At 49.3% G+C, this 19,255-nt stretch overlaps 3 protein-coding genes across 3 annotated transcripts; 1 reads left to right on the top strand and 2 right to left on the bottom strand.

Annotated features, from left to right (window-relative positions):
* The first annotated feature begins 7,412 nt into the window (after nt 1–7,412).
* On the top strand, nt 7,413–9,699 carry F4807DRAFT_305502 (uncharacterized protein). The gene has a single exon (XM_047994984.1). The coding sequence runs from the start codon at nt 7,789–7,791 to the stop codon at nt 9,538–9,540; it is 1,752 nt and encodes a 583-aa protein (XP_047857467.1). The 5' UTR covers nt 7,413–7,788; the 3' UTR covers nt 9,541–9,699.
* A 5,040-nt stretch (nt 9,700–14,739) lies between these two features.
* On the bottom strand, nt 14,740–17,388 carry F4807DRAFT_305455 (fungal-specific transcription factor domain-containing protein). The gene is made up of 4 exons (XM_047994983.1): nt 17,097–17,388; nt 16,697–17,048; nt 15,915–16,605; nt 14,740–15,837 (listed from the first exon to the last, which is right to left on the bottom strand). Exons 1-4 carry the CDS (start codon nt 17,256–17,258, stop codon nt 15,150–15,152), a joined length of 1,893 nt encoding a protein of 630 aa, XP_047857466.1. The 5' UTR covers nt 17,259–17,388; the 3' UTR covers nt 14,740–15,149.
* Nucleotides 17,389–18,015, bottom strand: F4807DRAFT_305454 (uncharacterized protein). Its single transcript, XM_047994982.1, has one exon. It carries the CDS (start codon nt 17,912–17,914, stop codon nt 17,519–17,521), a length of 396 nt encoding a protein of 131 aa, XP_047857465.1. The 5' UTR covers nt 17,915–18,015; the 3' UTR covers nt 17,389–17,518.
* Nucleotides 18,016–19,255: the final 1,240 nt, after the last annotated feature.

The raw sequence follows: 19,255 nt of genomic DNA, 5'->3' as shown, positions 1-19,255 counted from the left end.
CATGTACCTACATGAATATATTTAAAACTGCGTAGATACCCAAAAAGACGACGCGTTCTTGAACTAGGGATCGGAATGAAGTTGAGATGCAGATGGTCTAAAGAGGTTAGAGTGCAGCTCGCTTGGGATGACTTTCACGCGAACGACTCCAAACGTTGTGCTGCATGAAGCCGACGCTATCCACGCTACTTAGACGTAGAGAAAACCCAACATTCGTTTTTTGACATCTGAACATTAAGCATTCGACTTGTCATAATAAATGCCTGCAGGAAAGCGATAATCGGCAGCCCAGCCGGCAAATTTTTTTTCTTTAAAGAAAGAGAAAATTGACATGCAACCACACGATGTGGCCCAGTCTACGCACGTAGACTTTTCTGGCTGGTTCTAAAAAGGTGCAATCGCCCAGAATAGGGAAGCGGTTGTTGTCATTAGTTATGTAGAATCCGCATTCAGAAGGCCCGTCTTGCGGGTTGGTGACCGCCTGTTGCGAATCGCAAGGATCCACGACAACTAGGTCGCGTGGAAGAAGCTATTTGGTTGTAGATAGGGAATGGGGTTCATTGAGGGGACAATGGATTATGGATGCAGGTAAGGAAAAAAAAATGAGGCAAGGTATGCGAGCAAAACCTTGTCGGTGTAGGTATCGTGAAGGAACGGATATCATTTTGGGACAGTATGTCCGCTAGTCTGTTCACGAGAGCTTCAGGCGTTGGGTGCATGCAATATGCACCCCATCCGGAACCTAACAAGCGGCCGTTTATTATCCACGAAGACGACAGACTCTGGAGATCTGGACTTTGCCGACTGGCGGAAACGATGGATCTAGCCAAGACAATTTTAGCTGAACTGACCAACTCGACGTTGAAACAGAGAGGTTGATATGTTTGCATGTGTGGATTCGAGCCGTTCCGCTCGGCCATCTGTAAAAGCCGCCATGGCTGACGAACCACATGATCATAGACTGATGCGGGTAAGTCTTCCAGAATCTCGTTCCACACACCCCATCCTGCCCATCTCGTAGGAAAGCGAAAAAAGAAAAATCGAAGACAAGGAAAAGAGATAGGCGCGCTATGTAATAGGCACTGTTTATTAGAAGCCAAAAGTAATAAATGACGCGCGAGAAGGATCCACTTAGCCTCTGATGCCACAACTATGGTTGGCTGAAAGCTTCCAAATCCTTATTCAGGCCTTTCGGGGGGCGGTGATTGATCGATTATATGTCTGAGCTCCAGGGCTTCGTAATAATGGTAATAATAGCTCAGAGTCATAGGAGAGGACGGATCCCCGTGCGTACGTAGTAGGTTCGGTAACGATTGTCTTCGACAATCTGTGTATCACTGCATCGGCACTGATGACGATAATAATGACGATATTATAGGGAGTACACGTAGTTGGATGTACTCCGTAACATGAGAGGCCGTTTAACTGTGGGGGTTCGAGGGTAAGAAGGCATGCTAGCCATGTGTCGACGAGACACGAGGGGAGCGGAATCGTGCAAGCTGCGATCAGTACTACGTGGTACACATCGTCGTGACATGTTCCCGTACTGATACTCCGTAAGGGCGTATGAGGAAACCCGGTTGCGTGGAGTAGACTGGTGGCTCACCGCTGATGCCAATGTCGCCTAGGATAGAGATCATCTGGACCTGTATTGCATCTCTTCCTGCTCTTCAAGCCTTCGACCGGTCAGACTAGCGAAACTCGTACCCCATGTCCCTAAAGAATGGAAGGGAAATATGCGAGAAAAGTGACAAGTCGTTTTTACGTTACATTGCAAAACCCTGGGAGCTAGGGCCAAGCCGGTTATGAAGCCATATTTCAATGAAAGCCGTACTGTGATGTTCTGATCCCTGTTCCCCGGCCTTGCAGGCTGCAGCCAATCCATTATGAGCTGCAGCTATGCTCTGCATGCCATACATGACACATTTTTCCAGAATCTTAGAGGAATCTCCAAGGGAGGACACGCGAGGACGACCCCCTCCCAATTCAATCTCCAGATCCAGATACGGAACTCCTCGGCAGAGAGGGGACCAGCCCAGACTGCTGGGTAGGTAACTTAAATGACCTTTTGATTTTTATTCTCAACATCATCTCGTAAGCGAGGGCGCATGCCACGCTATTGTATTCTTATTAGTGGGTGTCTTCGTAATCCGTTGGTACCTACCACTCGGTACCGAGGTATTATTATTATTATTATTCCATATATCTACGTAGTATGAATTAGCATAGTCAATAATGCTGCTCGCAACGCAACTTCATATCTTGAAAGGCATATTACAATTGTTTATGAGTCTATGCACGGTGAGTGTATCGGCTGACTACGAATGTATTTCCTGATTGGTACTTACCTAGGCAGTACGGTTTTAGGAACTAAACATGTCGTTACTAGATTCCGATAGGTAGGTATGCTTTGCATCACACTTGTGTGGTAGGTATCCGACCCGTTGCGGCTGGAACCGCATGACTGGTAGGATTCGATGATCATTTCATCACCCCGAACTCGTCTGCCAAGGGCATCGTTATTCCCGCTGGTGGTGTATGATAGGAGCCATGTCTGGAGCACGGCTAGTAATAATTGAAGTAAGCAGGTCTAGGTAGGAGTGGGCTGTTCAAGGTTCGCGAATAGTGGCGTTCTTGCGTACTGTACGGTACTTATGGCTTCCGTAACCGGCTTATACGGAGTACGTACCTCGAGTAAATCTCGACTCCGACAAGGTATCGCTGAAGATAGGGCGAAATGACGTGTAATAAAGCATTCTTTGCAGAAGCCTAGTGTAATGAGACAAGATAACCTCAATAGAAGACGCAAATTACCTGATGCCACGATGTCTCAGGCCTTGTTCCTGCATTTAAAGCGGAGCGGCCGTGATATTCTCCGACCACTGTGTAAGGCCAGGGGACAGCAGATTAAAAAATCAAATTAAGACCAGGGACGAAGATCGACCGAAATGTGAAGTTACAACCTTGTGTCTCTCTCATTTTCTAGGCCTTATTTCCTTTTCGCCCTGGGGAAGCCGGCTCCCTGGTACGCTGTCATCATTGAGAGCCTCTAGCGCTATTACGACAATGTGATTGATCAATCTTCAAATTGGTTCGAAATGGGGATGCAACGTATCGATGGATTAGACGGGCTCGAAAAAGATTGGCCATCGAAGTGCGTGATCGCGTGAAATCGTGATGGTTATCTGCAGACTTGCTTATCGAGTCACCTCTTCTTTCTTTTTCCCCGGTTGGAGGTTGTCTCTTCGTCATAATACGTGACGGATATTGACGAAGGCCGGACACCCACGTTTCCCGTTGCCACGAGGTTTCAAAAGCACTGCCCTGTCTCGCCCGATTCGGAATCGCAGGACAAGCCACTCAGCTTCACTCTCGGGACTAGGCCGGAGAGGGTTTAGGGCGTGGCTTTCTATCCAGGCTGCTGGGTTGAGAGCAACGAAGAAAGATCCTTGCGCTTACGGGCCGCCAAACAGAAAGCTTTAATTTCGCGCGAGAGATTCATCTGTGTGGTGTTCCTTTGGCCGCATAGTAGGCCGCAGCAAACAGGGCTTAGGTACGTACCCGATGTTAAAGTCGTATGCAGCCATGCTACCATATGTATGTTGTGTATGTATGTATGTACGTCGACCGGGTCCAGATGGTGGCCTCATCACACGGCGGCAACATGAACTATCCCATGATATTCGCTGAACTCGCAGGTCCCCGTACATCATAGATACAGGACACATATGCATGGCCAAAAATGCCGTGGCCCGCGAGCCCGAGTCCCGGTATACGGTGATGCAAATGATGCAAGCGTAGGCGCTTGTGCACTTGTCATATGTACCTCTTGTTATGCTGAACTCCCTTCAGTGACGCCTTTGCGTATTCGGGCATCCATCAAGATGCCAAGAAAAGACCCCTGACATGACCACCTAGTTGAATGTGACAAATATGGCTCCCTTGCCGGCCGGCTTACCGCAAAGACTGGTGAAGTATCAAGTACTCATAAGTACGCAGTAGTAATAACTACAAAGTAGCGTAGTCCGTTCCGGGGTTGAATCTAGGAGAAACTGGTGTCCTCGTGTCCGGGAGGTTGATGTGACGCTCCAGATTTTTCTATGAGCTGTTGCAACTCAGGTAACTCATCAATGTTGTGTTGTTCTTGTGCCTAATTAATGCACAGATACGGAGACGCTCCCAATCCGCTGGCATGCCTTTATTAGGATATCGAGCTTTTTAAAGCGAATTCTTTTATCTCGTCTGCTTCGTCAGATCAGCAAGTAGGCGTCAACGCATTGCGCCCCGCAGACGACCGACTAACAGGAGCTACAGTAGCTGTCTGCGTGTGTCGGCGATCCTTCTGCGGCCTGTTGGTCATGCTGACATGGCCGGCATGGCTGGCATAGCATGGTGGCTTCGGTCATACATAGTAATTGACGATGAGACATGGCAGACATGGCCTCTCGTGGTTGGGCTGGAATCTAACCGCTAACCGGACCGCTCGTTGGTACCTGATCTATTGATCTACCTTAGTGTACCTCATATACATTTTCATATACTGTATCAATATCAGTATGTATGTATGAATTAATGATGGGATATGTAGGTCTGAGGTTGGAGAGACCGGGTATATGTAGGTCAGCGGCGAAGAGTTAGGAGGATGCAGGAGTTCAATGGAACATTGAATTTTGAAGCTTTCGCGATAAGTACCTGGGTACATGTAGTAATCGAAATGGGTGATTTAGTTCAATCGTCAGCGATCCCGGTCTTTTGAACAATTGTACACGCTACAAACATCTACGCATCCACGGAAGCGTATACGAAGTATAGAATACACCATCTACCTTTACCGTGCTTGCCTTCAGATTTTACGTGCCTACACTAATACCAATAAATGTACTACGTAGGAGTATGCTAAGGTTTGACTTACATATGTAGTACACAGATCCATAGGGTAGGAGCTATATCGCTAGTTAGGAAGCACAGGACGGTTAAGGAGGGTCCTTCCCGCTTTCCGCGGGCGTGGACCAGCTAGAAACAACGACACATCGCTGGAATAGTGGGCCTGCGCTAGTAACGATTTGTACATACTTAGCCTAGTATGCCGCTATTGTTCCCTACCTTTTACAACCTAGCTTTTCTCTTCTCCCCCCTACTCATTCTGACATACATACAACACACCTACATACATACATCTACATATTATCTCATCATGGATGTGGCCTTGCTTAGTCTCGCATATTTATAAAATAAAATAAATACACTATCGTCACTCTTTTGCTAGCCTGTTAGCTGGGCTGGCATTAATCCTAACTCGGTCTAGCACGTCTACTGAGCTACAGGAATGAGACCTCCGCTTCGTCACCACCGGTCGACGAGCTACGGTACTGACCGCCAATCTCCTAGACGATCTTGGTTGTCCTAGCAGACTACTACGTAGAGGAAGGATACTCTGGCAATCTGGGTACTATTGTTCCAACAATACCTGACCAGTTGGCACTGGTATTGCACACGTACAGCCCATGCCGCTAAAGCTTGCTCGCTCTTTTGAGTGACCGCCTATTGCCGGTCTTTGGTCATTTACTAAAAACTCAACTCTGGACCTGGGGGGGCCGACTGACGTTTTCTTGGCTGGTCGGTGGTCACGGTAACTTTGTCGATCATTTCCAGCAAAAGTTGGATAGAGAACGGTTTGGAACAAGCGGAGTCTTTACCCGCCCACCTAGTCGGCCCTCTAAGCTCTTAAGCAACCAGAACGACTCCACCGGAGATCTCCATTAATGAACCCATCCTCTTCGTGACGAGCCGTGACCTATTGGCGGTGCAGAGACCACTAGTTCTGCCATTTTCTAGCATGCTGACGATACATCTGGGTGAGCCGTGCAGCAGGCACTACCACCTATGGTCCACGATAACCCTCACCCACCGCTGTTCCAATTTTTCATGAAACTGGCAGAGGCAATACCGAAGTCCTAGGTAGACCAATCTCACCGACCTGTGTCCCGTATATGTCACCCATATCGGCTGGAACGAGTGCGACCGCTAAATAGTGCGTCGGTAAGTAAGAGCCTTGAATCTGCACGGGACGATCTGAGGCTGTATCTGTATTGGTCCCAAAAGTTAAATCAACATTATCAATCTACAATACTCGTAGTCTCGAGTGGGCCTTGGGGTTAATTCCGTCAGTCAGCTTCCTGGGTTGTTCCCGGTTGACACCTCATGTTTCGCATGTCTTCTAAAGCTGCAGGTGTCAGACATCAATAGGGCTGCTTAGCTTCTCAGCTCGTCAAGCCTTCGAGCGTTCGAAGAGCCATACAGAGATTCCTTGCCAGAGTACCTAGTCTAGAGATCCTCATCATTCCCACAGCTCGCTGAAACTGCTTAAAAAAGGAACATGACTACGGGCTGCACGGGGTATTCCTAGCTCATATTGCCCCCAAACTATGGGTGTCAAGTCCTAAGCCCTGCCGGTGCTAAGTACCAACGCGAGCCTGAACATGGGCCCCCCTGAACCTCCTGCACCCCGGCTGGCCGTCCCAAGCGTGCCAAACCCATCCCCATGTATAGCTCCACCCCTTCTACATACCTTCTGCCCTGTCTGATTTTAACGTGTCTGGTGATAAGAAGCGGGCGTGGAAGCTTGGATTTCCTCGCGCCAAGAGTGTGGAAAGAAGAGAAAAAGAAAGTCTAATAGACGCGGCACTGCTCGTGGCGACTGGTCCAAGTTCTCAACCTACTCCTGGACTATCCAGACATCATCCCTTCCCTCCACTCTAAAAAGTCACACTGCCGCCGGAGTACTTCGCCAGCGGGCAAGTGCTGAGCTTACTGCATCCGTATAGCTTAGCTGTCGGTGAATTGACGCAAGCACGGTAGACACTACCAACCTCTAGTCCTACCCGCTTATTTTGGCCGAGTCTTTTTCTACCATCCTCCTTGTACGTATCCATCCCGAAGAAGCATACACTATCTCCTTACGAGCATACTGTAGCTGTTTGTCTGCCCATTCAGGCCCCAGTGCTCTAGCGTTGGTGGGCATTTGGCCATTCATCATTGCAGGGCTTGCTTTCAGGGTCGTGAATGGTCCGTCTCCTGCATATCATCATTGGCTACGAATCACCTTTCTCTATTCCTCAGTCCCCGTTGGACAACAGCAGATATACAGCCACTAATTCCTCCAGCCGCCACATGTCTGGATTTATTTCCCAGAACCTTCACGAGTGCCATTTACTTCTCCTTGATTAACGCCCTCTGACCCGGACCTGGATTTCCTACAAGACCTTTCGAGGACAACTTCGACTCGGACTGGAGGAACCTATTAAGACCACTTCGCACATATAGCTTCAGGATTGTTCGAACATTCAACAAGACCCAGGAGCTATCCCGAATGTCACATATATCATTATAGCCTATACGCTTTGGATACTGGAGGACGACTTGAAAATCTCGGACTCTGCCTGTTTGCGCAACTACTCTTGTGACGGGCGCAACGGACAACGAACTTTCACCATTTCTTAGTAATTCATACACCAAGAGTCCGTTGACCAATCTGTCGTCGTGGCGGTCCAAAATCTGAACGTTCGCCAACCCTCCCAACAGCCGTCTACCCGCACGATTAGCAACGGGGACGTGGGGTCTCACCTAAATCGCCTAAGCATCATTGAGCAAGCGGACGGCGAATCTGGTGGGGCAAGACTAGATAGCCACGAACAAAGAGCGGAAATCAAGCGGTATCAATTCGCGTCTGATAGAGGCGGTCAATGTCTGGGTCTTCCGGACCACCTGCGTGTAGGGGAACCGGATCAGATGTCGCAGAGGGACCCTGCGTCACGATCAGCCTCACCTCGGATATCCAGGTCTCCTCCAGCAGGCACAACTACTTCACCGAATTCGCATCTGACCGATCCTCGAAGATCTGGCAATCTGCCAGCCAACGACGGGCTTTTGGAGAGTAGTGTCATTTCCCGAACTAATGGAGAATTGACTCAGTCTCTACCCCAGAGGGGCTTTGGCGTGCGTAATATTTTGAATCCGACAGAAACACAGCCATCGCCGACTGGGACCACTTCCTCAGTAGCATCAGGACCATCCAGTGGACATCCTCTACACCAAAGTCCGAATCTGCAGGGCACCACATTCGAGTCCAGTCCGACCACATCGCGACCTCCCATGTTCCAAGGACATGGGATGATGAACCAGCAGCAGGCAAATCCAGCCGCCGGTGGAGGTCAGCCTCTAGGACAATCACCAGGCGAGCGAGGCTCGCCTGCTTCCATCCAGTCTCACCAATCTCACCATTCCCATCATTCTATAGGGACTCGGCGAATCTTGACCCCCAGATCACCTCGAGTCAGCGCTGCAGGCAACATGTCATCATCAAACGCCCCTCACCATCACCATTACTATCCCGGTCCATCCGCGCCAAATCGAGGATATCCTGCCGAGCCTCCTACACCAGGGCAACATATTCAGTCTCCCCGAATTGGTGGACCCCAACCTTTGGCTCCTCAATTCGGGAGAGTCCATCACTCTGGAGTTGGTCCCTCGACTACTCTAGCCCCGTTGACAACACCACCGCCTCGCCCGCTCTCACACCCAAGCGCTAGCAGTCATTACAGTGCCCCAGGGCCTGAAACGCAACAGTCGCAGGGTGGCCCCGGTCACCAAATTAGACCTCACTCTTTTGGTCCAGTTCCGCCGTATCAAACGGCAGTTCCTGGGAACCGAGGTTTCCCATCTTCTCTCCCAGCGGACTCGAGATGGCCAGGCGTGCTTGGAGGTCCAGGTCAGGGCCACTCAGGAGCTCGTGGTATGATGGGGATGGATGGACATGCAGCGATGAATGTCGGTGGAGAACCACTAATCGTGCCATTGGACATGTATAATGGTTCAAAACAGGCGGATGAGAAACGACAGCGGAACGCGGGTGCTTCCGCACGATTCCGAGCTAGGAAAAAGGATAAGGAATTACAACAGGGGATGCGGATACAGGAGCTAGAGAGCCAGAACCGTGAACTTCTCAAACGGCAACAAGAGGCAGAAAGCGAGCGAGATAGGTATCGTAGCGACCGAGATCGACTGCGCGATATCGTCTACCGAACCCCCGGGATCAGCGAGTTCGCATATCAAGGACCTCCAAGTCCTATTTCGACGAGAAGCGGTGGGTCTTTCGCAGAGAGAAGCCCGCTCGGCTCTAATCCACCCTCGCTACCGATGCCATCTTACGGATCTACTGATCCTGTGACGGGCGAGAGGGCGGCACGCCGACGCCGAACAGACCCTCAACTAGATTTTGGTCCATCCTACGGCGGGCCTCAAACTAGCTTGCCATCGATGCCACAATCTACCCACGCTCCTCTATCGCAACCCGGAACGCCCTCGGCCATGGCTCGAACTTCACGGTTACCTCCTCTACGATTGGATCAGCCGGCTGGAACGCCGACTACTGGGCCACCCACCTCGAATACTCCCGTACAAAACTTTTCATACAAGAGGGAGCCATACGAGACTGGCTGGGCAACACGACCTAGTGCACCACACGATCCAAGCCATCGTTAAGTACGATGCCTCTAGCTCGAAGGGTCCTCTCAATGCTCTACTTTCGTTTTAAGAAGCAAATAATTTATCATATATTTATTTTAATTTTAACTCCTCGCACTAGTTGCGGTAATGGAGGATATGGGTCCTATACATCATCCGAGCATTGGACAAAAACGGTCATTAGAAGTTTTCGCATAGCTCGGGCAACCGGCATTTCGGACGGGAAGGAAAAGCTTCAGAATTGTTGCTTACTTGGTTAAGGTGTCAGGAAACGAATCCAGTTTGTTTTTTACCAGTCACAGCTATACGGGCCCCCAGTACCGATCTGTGCACCAAATGCCTCCCCTCCGTCATATTTCTCCTTTGTCCTATCTACACGCTACATACACGGATCCGTCGTTTTGCCAGGAATTGGGTTTTGGAGCTTGCGGTTTTTATATATATCTATCTGAGGTCTCGGGGGTTTACGGTCAGAGACAAGCAGGAGTTACGGTGTTGTTTGGTTTTCGTCTCGGGTGGTTTTTTTTTTTTTTTGTCTCTTATTCGATAACAGATTGCGAATTACCAGACTGCAGAAACTATTCTGTGTTCATTATACTATGGATGCTTCAAATACCCAACCGGTCTTGTCCTATACGAGTTGGTATACAACGAGGAACAGATATGAGGAAGGTGTTATTTTTTGTTTAGGAAGCCATATGAGCTTACTATTACTACGACTACGCTAGGTACTAGGGAGGCGAGGTTTGATCGATGGAGTCTAAAACATTGGGGGAAGAGAATGAGGTGTTGGCGATTTCGACGTGTCGTGAAAGGAAACGGTACAGAATCGCATTATTTCCCATTTCAGGAAAGGGGGGTTGAGGAGGAGCGAATTGGGATGATAGCAAGCGGCTAAACTAGAGGATAAAAGCAAACAGATCAGCAAAGGTCCAACCAGAGAATCCCAATAAAGCCAAATCCAGCAGTCGAAACAACCTCACGCTGTGACGCAAGACGGACTTTTCCGAAGTAGCAGAATTCTGAATGCCGTGGGCGCAATGGACGTATCCGGATGAGTCGCGAGACTGGGTAGGATCTGGAGCCGTATAGGGTAGGGAGTAAACAAACCAATGCGTGCAACCCTACAGAGTTATAAAAAACTACCTAATGGCTACCAGAGGAAGGCGACTGAGACGCAGATTTGCCTGAGCTACGCCTGTTCCAGATCTCGATAACTCCTGTTGGTCGAGCATGTAGGGTCGTAGTATCTACTATTTGCTTACATCTCTCCTACATTTTGCTCAACTGCAATCTCTCCAGTTACGACGAGGAAGTTCCCCGGCCAACACGTACGTGCATAAAAAAAGGATGTATATGCGGTATCGTGATAGGGCGTACCGAGGGGAAACCTGGTTTGGGATCCCTACCTCTCTTTTTTTAATTTTTCTGCTCTTCGCGCGCGTCCGCCCAATCCCCAGACGGTGATCTGCCTTTCGTTTTTTTTCTCCCTCTCCCTGTACGTACCCAAAAAAATCACCCTTACCTACATAGGCTAAGCACGGATACGTCAGCGACAAGGCAAGGCCCTCGGTATCGCTGCCGAGAGCACGTACATCAAATCCGCGTCATTATATATATGCATGGTGCGTCTGCGTGTCTCTGCTTGGCCAAAACTCTATTCGAACGAACCGCTTCCCTTCCCTTCCCTTTCCTCTCTCTCCGCCTCTCCTGTACGTCTGACAACGCGGCGTGTTTGTTATGTATGCCCTGCAAGTGAGAAAGAGGTGTGTGCCGTACCCACACTGGAGCTTACCCGGGTAGCAACCCCCTTCGTCTCGTGTCTGGCGCCCAATCGAGAGCCCGCTACGCTGTATGTGTGTATATATGCGTATGTAGAGTATATATTTATTTGCAGATCAGGGTTCGGGCCTGGGAGGCAGGCCACATGGCAAGGCCCCTTCGCCCGCTCTGAGGGTTTAACGATGGGCTGGCGAGGTTGGTACGTAGGTAGCACTGCAGCGTGTTCCTACTAGATAGGCTAGCGATTCCCATTTGTCTTTCTCCTTGGTCTCTTTGTCTCATTCCAACACTCTGTGAGTCATCAGATGTATATGCTCTTCTTTGGGTCTATTTTTTTATTTTTTATTTCATTCTTCTCTTTATGTGTTTCCGCAGCATGTAGTGTAGCGTAGCCTCTTCCTCCCCGCCTACGTCTCTGCCGCTAGGAGGCACGGTCCAGCCTCGTCTGTTTTATCTATGTACGAACTTATAGTCGCGTTGAAGATACGATGATTTCACCTACAGCTGAAACCGCTGCGACCCATCGACGGCAACGTAGTTATGGGCCTCGTCCTGCCCCAACCAGCAGAGCACGGCCGGAAAGGGCAACGATGGGCCCCAGTACCAAGAGTTGCTAAGTCGAGATCAGCGAGTGCCGGAGGATTTTTTGGGCGAATTAGAAGCTGGAGCCACTGCTATAGGGAGACCCAAATCTTAGGGCCTGGGGATCCGCTAATCCTCAGTTTAAGGGACAAACCAGCAACGCTCTCCAGTGCCAAAGTTTACTTTCCATCTCAATTTACCTAACTTCCAAGTTTACTACATAGTCGTATTTTATATGCTACGAAGACTCGAAGAGGTTTTGGTCGCAGTGTCTGGCCTGTTTAGTTAGTTCACGTCGGTCCGATTAGATAATACATTCTTTGCCCCTATTTTATCCCATATACATGAATTGAATCCGCCTTGCTGAACCTCAGTCCGTTACGAATAAACAAACAAAAAAAAAAACAGAAAACCGATATTTCGGAGTCGCTACCGACGTATACCTCCCATTTGCGGCCAGGTTTGCGAGCGGGGCGGCCCGTCGGTGTCTATGAGGAGTTACGTAGGATTCGTGACGCCCCAAATTCGATCCCTATATACCGACCGTCCAGAAGCAAGTTACGGTCACAATCATATTCGAAACCGACATCTTCCGTCGTTAAAAGTTCCCCTTTCACCACCGTGACGAGAGAAAGGGCAGAAAACGGGGAATCCGAAGCGACATACATAAAACGGAACGCCGTTTTGTATAGTGCTATCATATCTACTCTACATACAACGTACATACCTCTAGCAAATTGCAACAGAGGGAACTTCTTTTTCCCTCTCGCCTTCATATTAATTGACTTACTCCTCACTTCACGTCGCCTCTATCACCCCACGAATATTCCCCGACTCGTCATACCAAGACTTTCTTTTCTACACCGCAAGTTCAGAATCTCGACGACATACAGAACGTTCCAGTGTATGTATGTACCGGCAGCGCCGGTAGTTAGGCAGCAATTACTTTCGGCGCCGTTGGTCTGCCGGCTGGTTATGTAGGCATGTAGGTAGGCCATGTATGATACGGTATATTGGTATATGCGAGTCGAAGGTTTGGGGGGATAAGACAGGACAGTACGAATACAACTACAATATTCTTAGGGGGTAGATGTCGTGCGAGAGGCTCCGAACATGATCTGAGAATTGGTGATCACACGTCACATTAGGTATGAGACGTTACCAACATCGCCCCAGGGGAGCGTCGAGGTGATCGACGGAGAACTCTGATCTGATACCTGATACCTCGGTGACGGCGGCACGTCCCGCGCGTGAACGCCCGACTACGTCCGTCGGCAGGCAAGGCCTTTTTTTTTCTAATTATTATCGAAAGCAGATTCGATTTCTGGTGAGGGAAGACGGGATGGCCGATGCCGACGAATAGAAGTGGGTGCCCAACGCCTGCACGAAAACGACGATCGACGCGCCCGTCATCACAGCTGCGCTACTTCATGTCGAGCAGAATCTTGTCTTAGCCGCTGGAGCCTGAAATGTAGCTCATGCCCTGCTTCGTTGCCAACCGCCTACCGCCTACAGGGTACCGACTACCCGTTTTTTCGCATCCTCGACATCCATGACGCACATGTCGATGTACAGGGTACTGGGGTTGCCAGCGCGCCGCTACGTGTGAAGAGGGAAGATGTGACTCGACGACAAAAGCCCCGGTATTTCCAATCCTCGGAATCACCCCCTCCCCCTTCCTCCCCCAGCCTCCTTATTCCGTGGTTCCTGATGTTCCCCAATGAGATGGCCGGTCGATCCCCAGATGCGACTGTCATAAATTAGTTTGATCGATAGTTCCCAACCAGTAAGCGGGAATATACCTTGAACCTGCTTGGGGTACTTTTTCCCTCTAACGCAGACAGGGGCAGGCAATTCGCGCGCTTCTGTGGAGATAAGCATCGCCACCAGGACACGAGATCATGTCCTTGGACGATTCGATTACCTAGCGCTGACGAGGTAATTTAGGAGATGTGATTGCGCTAGGTGTAGTCTTGGCCGAGACCACTTTCCTACCTTGATAGTTATAGAAATTAACCTCGACCGAGAACCAACAAAAAGGGGGGGAAATCCGAGACTGGCCATATTCTACGACGATGAAGACCTTGGTCGCGTTCTAGTCCCAGTTGGGGACTTCCACAGTTATACTCACCCCGTATGTAGAATTAGGTAGCTGAGACTCGTCTACTCAGGTTGATAGACGCCGTACTATGCAGTAGTACCGTAGGCACACGCATGAAGTAGATCCATTGTAGCTACAACAAGAGTGACAAAAAATGATTCTGGAGGAATATATGTCGAGAAATTCACACAGTAAACGTGTACCTACAATGTAACTATCAAAAGTAACCTAATCATTAAGATGAATGCTTCGTAAGTGAATGCTCTTGAAATGACCCCTATACAAAGTAGGACATGTGTAACTATGCACCCCTGAGCGTTATGGAAGAACACCGCGCACCCAAAGTTGACCAAGGTTCGCTAGGTATTGAGAAATCTGATCGCGCTTTTCGGCGTGGAAGGCGACTTTAGTTATTTCACTTACGCGCAGATAGCTTCACCGAAAAATAGGAAACCTAGGCCATGGGACTTTATCCCGCATGACTCTGCGTTAAGCCTGTGATTAGAAGTACGCCACGCAGGATAACGCGTACGTGTTGTCCTATAATAATGTGCTCTCTCTCATCCTACGTAGACTATCTCCTCAACTTGGTTAAGTCTGTAGAACCCCTGAATATAGCCCACCTGACCTGGTGGACCAGACCCAGTTCTCAGCTGAGCAGATTACCGCCTTGTAAGGTGCTACTGAGCCACCAAACAATGTCATATAGTCAAGTCTGTTCAAGCCGGTTTTCTCATAACCACAGAGGCAGATGTGTAAAGTAAATGATATCATATATAGGTAACTATGAAAGTATAGCTAAACTTGCCCTGAGGTATCTCATTATCCCATGACCCACAATATGCGTTGCTTAGGAGCCGAACAAAAGAGACCTGCTCAACCTCGCAGTAAAAGAAAAAAACACACAACCGAAGATGTATACCTGAAGTGGCGCCGCACTAAACTCCCTTGTCCGTAGGTATATCCCTTCGCCGAAACCCACCAGCGAGGTAGCGCGCGTAGATTATTCCATCTAGATTCCAACGCCATCCTCATCCGAACAGTGAACTTCCTAATATGCCAAAGAAATGATCCCCTATATACGGATATGTGTGTCCCATCGATTATACCAGACCATCCGCTTCTTCGATCAGAAGTATGGTCTATGTTCGTTTTCCAGTGATCATCTGTAATCTGATGGCGGATACGACGGCACGTGAGGGTTCAGGCCGTTCCCCTGCGGCATTGGCGGGTGATGAAGCCCATACGCATCGAAGGGCTCGGTCGGGTGTAATGTGGGCGGAAGACCCATACTACTGACGGACGGCGGCGCCCAGCCGTGCCATAGTATATCCAAGTCGAAGTCATTGTCGCTGCCACTGAGCGTCTCTATTGCTGGTGCCATGGTTGCAGCAATTCCGCTATTCAACGACACACTCCCTTCGGGGCTGGGTTGCTGGAGCGGTGGTGGCATCATACGAGGCATAACGGGTTCTGAGTGCATATTCGGCATGCTCAATTGCCGCTCCTTCATGGAGGGTAGCTCGTTGACGAACAGGTCCTGTCGTTCGGCTTTAACATGATGAAAAAACGGCGACATCGGGTCATGTGGAAATGTCTGGGACAGCGTAGATATCGTGGGTATCTTCCTCCCGGGCAAATATATTTTCCTCGTTGTCGGAGGACGATGCGTATTGGCCTTGTGGAAGCTATTGATTATGTCGTAGACCCTTTTAGCCTGCGCGTCCCTTTCTCCGCAGTACGTGAGAATGCCTAGGACACTGTGAATCGAATTTTCCGCATCAGGGTTGTGATATAATGAAGCAAACTCGTTGCTCAGAATGATGAGTGCCGCTGCAAAGACAAAATATCTGTTTAGGAAAATAGGGGGTCTGCATTAGTGTTGGGTTTCCTTCCAAATTTCACTGAGGCAGGAGGGAGATCTAACATTACAAAGGGGTTACACTGAGGCAAATATCCAGCTTCTAAAGCGGACCGGGCGATGATTATCGTGCGCTGCGAGGCCTCGACACAGGTCTGAGAGAATTTCTCTAACCTTGAGCTAACATGAGCCGTTTTGTGAATATTCCTAGATATGTCATCGCAACCCATCTTGAGGAGGTATAAAAAGAAGGGTCTCGTGAGAAGCAACACAGAGTGGCAATGCAGGAGGTTTACATGAAGGATGGCGACAGCTTGCGCTAAATCGATTGGCCCGTCCTTAATCCGTTGGCAATGTAGGCTCTGATGTAGTTCTCGCTCCCAGTTCTCAAGGTGATCCGCGATGTCTTGCGCCACAAGAGTTGATACCTTTCTCTTGGAGTAAACTTTCTTAAGCGTAGATCCAATCCAGTAACAGCTCGTTACTGCAGTATCCAAAGCTATCGAATTTGTTGCTTGTGCATCATCACCCATCATGGATTCATCAGTACGGGTCCTCATCGGCGCTTCTAGCGCATGCTCGGAGCAGTCATCCTCTGGTATGCTTATGGGGCGGCCAAGGCATGCCGCAAGGAAGCGATCGAGAACGAATAAAGTCCTCCATACGTTCCTCCGAATGTGACGTTCCGAGTCGCTGAAAATCACCATGCTCTCCTCCCTGTGGAGTCCCATCGCGAAGGCGGACCGCACTGCCATACCTGCGCGCTCGTTAGGTTCAATGATAGAGATCGAATAGAACCGATACCGCAGACAAGGATAGAAAAGGGGGAGATGGACAATATTACATACCATAGTAGAAGTATGATGCATTCCTCTTCGAAACTACCAACTTATAGAGGGACATTAAGAGGAGGGCTTGGACTGACCAGAAGTCTGCATCCTCAAATCCCGACACCGGGTGGTAGATGTTTTCGGCATTTCGATAGAATAATTCAGCACGATTGGTAGGCTCAGCGTGCAACTTTTGAATTATGGTAGCCTCATCGGTTCCATTTATTGGACGAGCGATAGCTAAACCGATAGCAAACACCAGGTTTAGAATGCATATAAGGGGTGGGTTCGTGTTGAGAGGCTCTTTGTAGCACTCATCGACAGATCGGAGAAAATCTTTTCTATTAAATATGTCGACAAGGCCCGATGTCTGTAGCTGGGTGAGTCAATCTATATTTCATATCCAGGATAAACGTACGTTTGTGAAGAATGAATCCACTAGTATATCAGCCGTCTTCCTATCGGGAAGTAGCCCTGTCGGCTTTATGTCACGAGGGAGCTGGATGGTATTCTCCAGTATATGGTGTCGCTGGGGATCAAGGGTAAATTCTGAAGGCCCAGAGACACTTTCAACGATCATACGAATCAACTGCAGATAGGAAAGACTCGCTGATTCACCCACGTAAACTAGATTGCATTAGTACGCTGAGTACTTAATCTCAGAAAAATGTGCCTGGAACTTGAACGCGGTAATAAAAGGGGGTGGTTATTATCACTTCTTTTCAGCCCCTCTTTGTAAACATAGTTCAGGCATACATATGAAGTACCAAACAAGAAACATAGTGATGAGTCTAGAAAAAGATAGGGCAGGCGGTTCGTTTGCAGGTGATTTGTGTGGTCTTACTTACGCAACCTTCCCGTTGTGTCCATCAGCATTCTGGGTAAAGACACAATCTCAGCTTCGTCCGCAACCCCGCTAGCATTGCTAACCCGAGAACGGGAGTCAAAATCGCGATCATTACCGCCGAGAAAATAGCGACCCGTCCCCACAAGCTTCTTCTGGCTTGACTCGGGCGGTTCGGTTTCCGCTAGGCTCATTGCAGACCTATCGGTAGGTTGATTCCACGAAACTAGAGACGGAGCGTGCGTCGCGAGAGTCTGGCTGGGCTCAAGGATAGACTTGATTGTCCTTGGCGAGTTCTCGACGTGTCGGCGTTTGGTCGGCGACCCAAGAGGCTCCTGCGACCCGGTTTCAAGGCTCGTTGGCGTGTACAAACAATCCAGGCTTCGTTTCATACAGGTGCTACATGGTTTTAGTCCATTGCACTACAACAATATCCAGATTAGCAGGGATAGCAATCACAAAACTCGACGTTTGTTTGAATCGTATGATAGCCTTTAGACATCCCGTCCGCGAATGGCTACACGGCCACGCCAACCGTTGTGAGACCCAGGGAAGTCATCCGAAGACATTAGCATAGCACACGTCGTCGTTGCTCATGCTGTACACTGTTCAAGAGGGAGACGCTAAGAGACAGGCTTGCCTGGTGGATAAGTCGTCTATCTTGCTAGCTCACGCCTCCGTCATCGAAAGGTCGGCGATCTCACGTATGAGGTGGTACAGGATAGTCACCGACGATGTAAGGGAAGTAATGTTGAGGAAGAAGGGAGTAGAAAAGAAAATATCAATTGACTGACCTTTTGTTTCCTACGCTTACATGAATCACATGCCTGGGCAGTACGTTGCCTCTTGTCAGGATCAACCTTAGGTCGTGTCATGATGGTTTGAGCCACAAGAGGTTTAGGTCACATCCGCCATCCGACACCTTGCCACAGAACGACAAGACACAAGTCGGACAATGGAGAGAATAAAAAACAAATGACTTCGGGGGCGGCGCCGGTCTTACGGCACTTCAGCGGCGGTCTCGGATGCGGACAAATATCCAGACTCAGCCCTATCGGAAAGCAGACGGGGGCTCAGGTCCAGAGTCGTGGAATGATACGAAGAATTGACTCGGGAATCGTTTGTGCACTCGGCAGTGTATAGAGACCGATCTGCACTGGGGTACGAACGGGTTGAGCGCTATTGCTATTCTGGTATTCTGGTACCTGCCTAAAGGTAGGGTCGCTGTAAACGCGTGGGTGGCGGAAACTAAGTGGAGAAGAGTATAGCCGAGTGTATACAGACTGTGGCCAGGTGTCGAGCAGCTAGCTCTCACTGGAGCGCTATAATGATCTGTCACAACACCAGTTAAGTGAAAGAAGACACGAAGAAGGCGTAGGACTTTTGGGGAACAACGGGACGTGTCGGAAGCGGGAGATGAACAGAAAAAGAGCTATCATGGAAAAGGTTTAATGGAGAGAATGCAAGGGCCGGCTTGTTAGGTAGATTTTTTTTTCTTCAAGGGGAGCCAACGTAAAAGCCATGCACACTCCAAGTGGCCGGCTCGGCGCCCTCCTCCTTCACCGGACAATGGGCGGTCTCGACCGACATTGAGCTTTGTGGTCATGATTTCGATGAGAAATCGAGGCAGGGCTGGGTAGCCAGTAGAACCGTGATTGGGTAGCTGGGCTGTAGATCAATCAAGTGAGACTCCGTTAGGCAGTTAAGTGGCGTTTTAGCACGCCTTAAGGTGC

Source organism: Annulohypoxylon truncatum (assembly GCF_022578515.1).
Source record: "Annulohypoxylon truncatum strain CBS 140777 unplaced genomic scaffold F4807scaffold_5, whole genome shotgun sequence".
NCBI classification, from domain to species: domain Eukaryota; kingdom Fungi; phylum Ascomycota; class Sordariomycetes; order Xylariales; family Hypoxylaceae; genus Annulohypoxylon; species Annulohypoxylon truncatum.
This window is presented reverse-complemented; position numbering and strand designations above follow the sequence as displayed.

Coding starts and splice junctions, on each gene's coding strand:
- F4807DRAFT_305502 (XM_047994984.1), top strand. CDS start 7,789: ATGTCGCAGAGGGACCCTGCGTCACGATCAGCCTCACCTCGGATATCC.
- F4807DRAFT_305455 (XM_047994983.1), bottom strand. CDS start 17,258: ATGATCGTTGAAAGTGTCTCTGGGCCTTCAGAATTTACCCTTGATCCC. Junction 17,049..17,096: donor TGGATTCATTCTTCACAAAC/GTACGTTTATCC, acceptor ACCCAGCTACAG/ACATCGGGCCTTGTCGACAT. Junction 15,838..15,914: donor CAGTGTAACCCCTTTGTAAT/GTTAGATCTCCC, acceptor TTTCCTAAACAG/ATATTTTGTCTTTGCAGCGG.
- F4807DRAFT_305454 (XM_047994982.1), bottom strand. CDS start 17,914: ATGAAACGAAGCCTGGATTGTTTGTACACGCCAACGAGCCTTGAAACC.